At 46.0% G+C, this 9,451-nt stretch overlaps 1 protein-coding gene across 1 annotated transcript in view; it reads right to left on the reverse strand.

Moving 5' to 3' along the window:
* LOC144129511 (PDZ domain-containing protein 8-like) overlaps nucleotides 1–3,006 on the reverse strand; it is a 62,192-nt gene extending 59,186 nt beyond the window's left edge. The window contains exon 1 of the mRNA XM_077663670.1: nucleotides 2,848–3,006. Within this exon, the coding sequence (XP_077519796.1) occupies nucleotides 2,848–3,006 (159 nt within the window). The remainder of the gene's footprint in view (nucleotides 1–2,847) is intronic.
* Between the last annotated feature and the right edge of the window lie 6,445 nt (nucleotides 3,007–9,451).

Genomic DNA, 9,451 nt, shown 5'->3' on the forward strand with positions numbered 1-9,451 from the left:
CAGATTATTGCATTCTTCAATGGCTAACGGAAAAAATGAGAATTTATATGTGTTACAGCGCGTTGGGATGGGTCTGATGCAGTTTTCATGGTTTAATCGCTTCGAACGATGATAAGGTGCCTTGATGTACTGATCTTTATCAAGTCTTATGCGATCATTGTAAAGAATAAAAAGAAACTTCATCGAAGCAACGCGTCGTCGACAAGCAAGGGTAGGGATACGCGCTTTAGCTCGCAGGGAAGATACGCTGTCATGACGTGAGTAGCAGGAATAAATAAACCGGAGGGCCTTATTTTGATTTTTTTCGAGTTGAACGCTGAGGTAAGACTGATGGGGGCTCCAAATGATGGTGCCGTATTCAAGGATGGGCCTTATGACGGTATTATAGGCTGTTAACTTTGCATGAGGAGGAGCTGCTGACAGTTTTCTACGGAGGAACCCCAGCTGTTTGAATGCTTTTGCACACGTGTTGGATATATGCGTGTTCCAGCTTAGCTTATGGGTAAATGTAACACCTAAATATTTCACCGTATCCACCCTCATTATGTTAGATCCTGATAAATTGTAAGAATATACAAGAGGCACTTTTTTACGGGTAAATGAGATACAAGACGTTTTGTTGATATTAATTTCCATTCCCCATGTTTCGCACCACCTGGCAATGTTATTTACAGAAGAATTTAATTTTAACTGGTCGTCCGGTCTACGTACCGTAGTGTACAGAACGCAGTCGTCAGCGAAAAGCCTTATTGTTATTCCAGGTTCAGCGCAGGCATGGATATCGTTGATATATATTAGGAAAAGGATCTGTCCCAACACGGATCCCTGTGGGACCCCGGAGAAAACGTTCAGTCGTTCGGATTGTGCATTATTCATTTCAACATATTGCGTGCGACCTGTGAGGTAAGAGTTTATCCAGGTTATTACTTTTGAGTTAATGCCAATAGTACAGAGCTTGTCGATTAATTTAGAATGTAGAACACGATCAAATGCCTTCCTAAAGTCGATCAGAATGGCATCTGCTTGAAGCTGGGAATCGATCACTTGTGCAAAATCATTTGTTATTGCTAATAGCTGAGTGATTGTTGACAGTCCTTTTCTGAAGCCGTGTTGTCTGCTGTAAATTAAGTTATTTTCTTCCAAAAACGTTGTTATGGATTTGTTGATTATATGCTCTAATAGCTTGCAGCTGTCGCTTGTTAATGAAATTGGTCTATACATATCTACAGAAAGTCTGCTGCCGTTTTTGTGAATTGGAATAACCTTTGCACATAGCCAGTCGGACGGAAGGGCGCCCGTTTCTAGGGATAGTGTGAAAATTTTGTGCAGAAACGGGGCCAGTTGTTCCGCGTATCGCTTCAGAAATGTATTTGATATGTTGTCTGGACCAGGACACTTTTTGACATCAATCTGCAAAAGCAAGTTCACTCTTCCTGTCTCGGTAATCACGATATCCGGCATCAGTGATTGTGGCTCACTTATGATAGCGCTTGTAGCAAGGTCACGAGCAAATACAGACTGGAAATGTTGATTGAAAAAAGTTGTGATAATATGAGGGTCTGTAACCACTCTACCGTCTATTTCTATTTGTGATACACGGGGCTCAGTGCTCGGTAAATACCGCCAGAACTTTCCTGGATCTCGAGTAATAAAGTTAGATAAAGTTGTTGAGAAGAACATTTCCCGCGCGTTCTTAATTTCCAGTCCTAGTTTGCTCGCAAGTTCACTTATCTGAAAACTATTTCCTTTTCTCCTGCGCATACGCTGTAGTCTTCGTTTCAGATGAATGATGTTACGTGTAGTCCACGGGGTTTTCCTTTCTGTTCGTTTTATCCTTGTAGGTACAAATTCTGCCTCACACTCTGTTATCGCTGCTTTTACTTGTAGCCATAGGTTATTTACACAGCGGGAATCTGCACAAGAAAAACTGTCGAGGATTGATTCTAGATGATCTATAATGCCTACATCATCTGCCTTGCTGTAGTCTTTAATAGTGACGAAAGAGTTACAGTGATTACGATCAGCGTGGTGGCGCAGGTGAGGAAAAGTAAGAAAGAGCAATTTATGGTCCGAAATCCCGTTTTCCACACTAATTTCAGGACAGAAAAAACTAGACACAAAGGCTAGATCTAGTACGGAAATCGCGGTTCCTTGGACACGCGTTGGCTCATTTACCACTTGAGATAGCGAAAAACTGAACATTATATCCAAAAGCTTTTCTCAGTTATTTATTTCGTTTTTTCCTATTGCTAAGGTTGTCCAGTCGATACCTGGCAAATTGAAATCGCCTGTGACGATGAATTTTGCGCGAGCGTTGAATTTGCTATGAAGGAAGTCGTGCATTTGAAGAAGGTAATCAATTGGTGCATTCGGTCGTCTGTATATACTGCCCACTAGTACCAAGTTGCCCTTAATGTTGACAGTGCATCAGACACTTTCATGGTTTGGTATGCCACATTCTTTCTGGAAAAGGAGGTTCTCTTTTATTGCAATGGCTACGCCGCCTCCTCGCCCATCGCGGTCTGAGCGATGTGCTAACCTCAATAGGCTGTGCTAACCTCAATAGGCATCCTTAGACTGTGGCTACTAACGACACCCTGAAAGCACGCTTAAGTTTTACTAGCAGGATAGCAGCAATCATTTGATAAAGGACGGACTGTCTATCACTGCTTTCACTGGCATTCGTAGGCTCACACAATCCCGGCCACGTCGGCATGCAAAGGCAGAATGCAGTCAAGGAGCATTCCACTGACAATTTCTGTTGTGCTGTCTGGACTAGATCAGTTCTGTATTGCCTATGGAAATGAACCGAAACATTCACTTCTCGTATTCCCCACTCAGCCTTACCTGAGGCAAATGGATTGGGAGAAACTTTGCAAATGGCTTCGTGCGTGGCCTGGGTGGGAGCTTGACCACCTTGTAGAAAGCGAAAAGCTCCAGGGCGAGCATAGTCAGGACGCCCAGGACAAAACCTGTGAAGCCGATGAGGTAGATCGCGAGCGACATTGCCTGGACCTTCGCTGAGCCTGGTCGAACAGCTTGTTGCTGCTCGACTCCCCGTGGAAAGACTTTAGTAGCGGCGCCGCGCTTCTTCGTCTTCTTCTTCTGGGCTTGCACGAGGGGCGCGCTGAACAAACGGCTTGCCGAAGGTCTCTGCGTTCGGTATAAGCATGGAAACCTAATTTTATGCTTCCTGCGGGCAACTGACATAAAAAAGAGGTTTTCGGAAAGTATTCGACATTTTTAAAAGGTTTGCTCCAGCGAACAATTTGTTTAAATGGATCATTCAGTAGCTCCAAGTCAGCGTCATTCCAAATCAGCACCATTCAATTAATCCAAATTTGCAATCCAAATCAGAATCATACCACTCAGTACATTATTAAAAAATTTAGGGGGACACGTAGTCGCTTAGGGGCCTTTTACGAACCCTTAGAATATGTTGGTGCACAGTTCGATTCCCGCTTGGCGGCTGACTCACGCTGTAACGAGCAATTCTCGAATTATGGAACGCAACCACCCCCGTAGTTGTGCTACAATTTAGGGGGTCATAATCTTTGACCCGAACCCACATCAGTGTACAAGCTTGAGCGTTATTCTAGGTGTACATGCCAGATGCTTCAGGCAAGCTGACACTAATTTTTAAAAATATGGTTTTTTCGGTAAAGATAAGCTTTTTTTTCGACATAGAAACGCAAGTGTTCGCAGACGTCAGAAAACAGGCGATCGGGGTAAGTAGTCATGTGATTCATTCAATTATAATAGTTTGCTTTCTATCACAGATAAGCACCTAATTACAAATAGAGATTGTAGTCCGGATTTAGTAAGTGCCTTTTCAGTGTCTTGTCCGAGCAGTAAGGACAAGGTGGGCTTAAACATAACTGGGTTTATTACATCGCAGCACCGGGACGCACGTCTTCTGCGTATCCGCGTCGACCATCGAGTCCCCTACGCGTTCCAGTCCCTTGCGCGTTGCGGCTGCTCGCGCATGTGGCGCTATCTGTCAGTCCTGCCGCTCACCACACCCTGCCTTCTTTATGAGAGTTGGGCTACAGGTCCAGGCGATTTGGAGGTTTCACGACACGTCCACTGTCGTGACCGTCCCTGGTTGTGGTTGCAGGGGGTGGAGGGGACTGCTGGTGCGACGAGTCATCCCGCTTGCGGTTTGTACCACATAAGAACGCGGAGAGAGAGTCGGAGCAATCACAGTCCCTTTAGCAGCCGCGCCGTAGAAGATGCGGACTGCTGTGCTCGGCAGCAGGCGTTCTCGTTCACAGACCATATGTCGGCGGTCGTAATCGATGCGTTGTTTTGCCCTGTTCACCTGGTTTCTGTTCCGGTAAGGGCGAGTGCTCCAACGCGGTCGGAACTCCGTAGACATAGTTGGCACGTCGGTTCTCACTCGGCGCCCCATGAGTAGCTCAGCCGGAGAGTAGCCTTCGCGAGCTGGCGTGTCGCGGTGAGCTAACTGAGCTTTGTTGTTGTTCGGCGATTTTCTGAGGAGCCGTTTTGCAGTTTGTATGGTTCTATCGGCCGCCCCGTTGCTTTGGGGGTAGTACGGGCTGCTTGTGATGTGCTGTATTCCCCATTCTCGAATGAATAACTTGAATTCAGTAGAGGTAAATTGAAGTCCATTGTGCGATCGGATGACAGCAGGTGCCCCAAACCTAGCGAAGATCTCCCCGAGTGCTCTCGTGATGTCGTAAGTCGTCGTCCTTTTCAGGTTCTTGAACTCAAAGAACCTTGAGAAGTAGTCCAGTACTACTAAGTGGTCCTCTCCGTTTTCACTGATAAGATTTATTCCAACCACCTCCCATAGATAACTGGGCAGCGGAGTGTCAAATACTGGTTCAACACCAGGTTTTCGATACTCTTGGCACACTGGGTAACGAGAGACTTAGTTTTGAATGTGTAGTCATACTCCAGTAGTCTGATCCGCAGGCGCTGCAAGCGTGGAGGTAGTCCATCGAATAGTTTCGACGACAGTAGTGGCACCAAGGGCCTATGGCCCGTTTCTACATGAAATTGTAATCCAAGGAGATATTGACGGAAATGCCCACAGGCCCACGTGGTTGCCAGTGCCTCTTTTTCAGTCTGCGCATAGCGCTGTTCGGTTTCCGAGGGGAACCGGGAGGCATATGCGACAGGTAGGCATCGTCCGGACATCAGTAATAGCCTTTTCAGTTTTCAGAATTTCAAAAATGCGATTACTTATCGTGTTGTGGCTGGACGAAATTTGGCGTTTTTTTACCATTTACGTCCACAGGAAAGGTTGCTGTACCGGCATGCTTTTCGAAAGCGTATGTATTTTGGCACAATGAACACAGATTGTATTGAGCCAAAGCGGCGAGGGAAATCCCTTTTTTTGACTTCTATTAAGTGATATGGCTATTAAAAACGGCAGGCTACGTATCTCTGATTGCAATCAGGTGCCGATCACTAATAGCTAAAAAGGTCACTCTTAGAACTTAGATAATCACTTTACTAGTTTACACTATTCGCCTCTTTTTTGACGTACGCAAAAACTGTTATTACTCTGGTGCAGAAAGCTTCTCTTTGCCTAAAAACCCTACTTTTGAAAATTAGTGATCACGTTCCCCAAAACACCTAGTTTATGTAGGAAACGATGTTGTGTGAACGGTAACGGCTCCGGTCGTGGCTGGAGTCGTTTTAACACAATCAAATGAATTCTATTCTAATTATAGTCCATTCCTTTGTAGTCGCCGCACTTGTAAGTACTAATGATGATTGTTACGGCTTAGCATTTCTTATTTTTCCGCTTCTTAGGAAGTCACATCATCTCAACTAATCGCGAGATTTGTCAGCCAAGTGCTTTTTAGGCGACGCCGCATTTTGTCGGTTATCTAATGTTTCCGCATTAATAAACAACAAGACCAGAAGAAGCTGAAGGATCGAGCCCTGTGGAATGCCAGAGTGTACCGAAAGTTGTTCGGGATGGTGGTCTTGAAAAACAACAGATTGTTCCCGGTCCTCAAGGTATATGCTGTAAACAAGTAAATTTTCGAAGAAGTTTTCATTACCGTGCTCAACTTGTGAAGCTGTTTTTGGAAGAAATCTTATCGAAAACCAACGCAAAACTAATAAAATTATCATCTATTTGTTTTCCATTGTTAACTCCTTCGGCAAAGCCATGCTCTCTTAAAACCAGTCGCGTGCTTTAAGGTACCTTTTCTTTAAACATGCTTATGCTTTGTTAGAACGTTAGTATATCCCGGAATTCCAGCATATGATTATGAATTATGTATCGCAAGACATTTCTTGTCAGAGATGTTAAAGAAACTAGGCGGTACTTTTTATTGCACAGCTTTCTTTTTTGGTTCATGCAATGGCTTCTCTCTGGCAGTACTCCATTCTCTCAGGGTTTGTTTCTCGCAGAGTATCTCGTGAGCATGACGTGCAGGTACTTGGGCATCCATTCCACGCACCGTCTCAAAGATACGTTTGCAAATTTGTCTGGCCCAGAACAATTGCAAGGAGTAAGCCTTTCTTGGCTCATGAGAGGCGTGGACGGAAGTTTGAGCACAGATTTTGTCCGCGCTAACTGTCAGTCATATGTTGTACGGTAAATAAAATAAAATCTAAAAGCTGATTAAGCGACTGTTCTTAAGCAACATATAATGGGATGAAATAATATAGAAACAAAAATGTAAATAAACGCAAACATAAAATAGAAAAGAAATTAAAAATAACAAGAAATAAAACACGCGGCTGAAAATGCAGGGAGAAAGAGAGGGCAGAGAAAGGCTTTAGCATTTCCGCTCTTCAGCAGACTGAAGTGCAGTCCTGTAAATTTTTAAAGTCGAGATTTAAAAGCCTGTTTAAGCCGCCTGGTTCCCTTGGCTGAACATCAAGGATAGTGTGCGCAGACAAATCGAAAAGTGGCAGTACGCCAACATTAATGGTAAAGACGGACTTTAAATGTTCATTAAAGTACATTTTTTGGCCATCGTGAACTTTCTTACCACCAACAGAAAATAAATATTACATTCTTTAGAGGTGGGAGAAATAGAACGCCAAATTTTTCTCGATAATCATCATCATCCCCAGCCTTAATACACCCACTCCATGGCAAAGGCATCTCCCATGTCTTTCTAATTAACTCTGTTTTTCGCCAGCTGCGCCCACCGTATGCCCGCAAACTTCTTAATCTCGTCCGCCCACCTAACCTGCTGCCGCCCCCTGCTATTTTCGCCTTCTCTTGGAATCTACTCCGTTACACTTAAGAACCAGCGGTTATCTTGCCTTTGCATTGCATGCCCTGTCCAAGCAAAAAAAAACAAAAGGTGAGACAAACCAGCATTCGTAGTAGTAGTAATAAGGCGCACATGGAAGCAGGCCTCCTTCCGTTCAGTTTTTGCCACATTTTGCATTGCCCAAGCGCGATAGCTTTATGTAACAACCGCATCAATGTGCATACTGTTATCTTAACAGCAAATAGAAGCTTTTGCGGGACACACTTAAAGGCGCATCCTTGAGATTATATATGTTATGTAGCGTAGCAACACCACTTGCTCACTGTGGTGAACTGTACAAGTGTGTGAACGACGACGATTCAGAGGTGTGAAGCTCGCTCGCAGCAAGAACGCTTGGCCTGAACCTGTGTTGGGCGTTGCAAAGGGACCTAGGTTCTGCTCAGCCCCAACCCATTCACCAAGCTCAGTAACACCCTGCTCTATCTTACCGACCGTGGCTAATTTGTGTTTCCGAAATCATGAGGCCGACCTGCCTACATGGTCTTCTTTCAAGACCAGTTTCTTTTGAGGCATTCAGCCGCCCAGCTGTGCGCTAACTGCGCGCCAAATAAACCCTCCGCGCTCAGCCCGCGAACGAAACTTTCACGAGTTATATAGAAGATGTTGTCGACCTGTGCAAGCTGATCAATGCATCAGTGCCTGATGGCCATAAAATTAATAACATCTTGAACGTTATCTACTACGACGGGTTGCAGATGTTGCTCGCCAACAGTCCACAAATAGGTGTCGATGTTGTCCAACTTTGCCAACTATACAACGTTCTCAAGAAGCAGAGGGCTTCTTTTTTTTTTGAAGTGATGTTTATTGCCTCAGGGCATAAAAACTATGAAGTGAGAGATGACTAAGTTGCTTAAATAAATGAAAAAAGGTGGGCTGATCTGATAAAATCAGCAGAGGGCTTCTGCTCGCCGATCAGGCGTGTTCGACGAGTCTGGCTTCTGACCCGGCTTCACTGCTTCCCAAGATCAAGGTCTTTACATGGGAAGACGTAGCCCGTAAACTGCTACTCCTGCTTGTGTCTGGCGACCCTGATCCATCCCTTGATCCCACACTTCGACGTGCCAACCAGGAGCAGGCCGCTGACGTTTCCCCCTCCAGCTCTCGGCTTCCTCCTATGACTGCTCCTTTGACGTACGCTGATTTTACCGCTAGACCTCGACGCCGCGTAGCCTACGTCTCCAGCCCAACCATGGCGCCACTGCCACCTACGCCGGCACCTACACGTCGTTATCCGCCGCCTAGCCGCGCTGTCTTGAACCCGCAATTTGTGGTGTCTCTCTTCTTGTCCGTGTTAGCCTTCGCGCTCTGTGAATGGAAGCATGAGATGCCAACTCGTCCAGCGACTGATTTTAAGCGGTACAGTAGCCAATAGCTATGACGCGACCATCCGGTCGAGCGTCCGGAGCGCCCGAGCAGATGGGTTCTTGCGCCCCATTGCTCTGACTGTTCGCACGGCCGCTAGGACTCATCCGCATGCGGCCCAAAAATCACCTTACACCGGCCTTGAAGTAGGCCGTCTCATGTTGCAAAGTGGTGGGCTTGACAGCGGAGAATCCGGGCCGCAGGACGCGTAGAATGAGGTGGGAAGCGATCCTGGTGTCCTGCGTCGTTCAAATGGAATGTCGGCAATATCAAGAGTACAGGAATCACTGGTGGCGAGAGATGTGGAGTCCAAGTCACAGGGCAGAAGGGCGCAGGACAGAGCGTCGGCATCAAAATACTTACGGCCAGATCGATAGACGACATCAGTGTCGTAATCTTGTAAACGTAGCGCCCAACGAGTAAAACGGCCAGAGAAATAACAACCAGCAGAGGGCATGATGATCGTCAACGACACAGAATGGGGGACTGCATATGCAAGGTCGGAACTTTCCAATAGCCCAAATGATTGCCAAGCATTACTTTTATGAAATAATTCCTTGCGGCCTTTCTCAAACTGCGCCTGGAATACGGAACAACATGTTCGAAGAAGCCGGGTTTCCGTTGTGCCAGAACAGCGCCGTGGCCCACTCCGCTGGCATCAGTGTGAATGTCAGTGTGTTGACTGGGATGAAAATGCTGCAGGATCGGACGGGACTGAAGAAGGCGCTGAAGCAGGGAGAACGCCGCATCACAGGTTGGTGTCCAAAACGAGAGGCTGGGGGTCTCCGGAAAGCAGCTCAGTCAGAGGTTGACAGGAT

Source organism: Amblyomma americanum, chromosome 4 (assembly GCF_052857255.1).
Source record: "Amblyomma americanum isolate KBUSLIRL-KWMA chromosome 4, ASM5285725v1, whole genome shotgun sequence".
Taxonomy (NCBI): domain Eukaryota; kingdom Metazoa; phylum Arthropoda; class Arachnida; order Ixodida; family Ixodidae; genus Amblyomma; species Amblyomma americanum.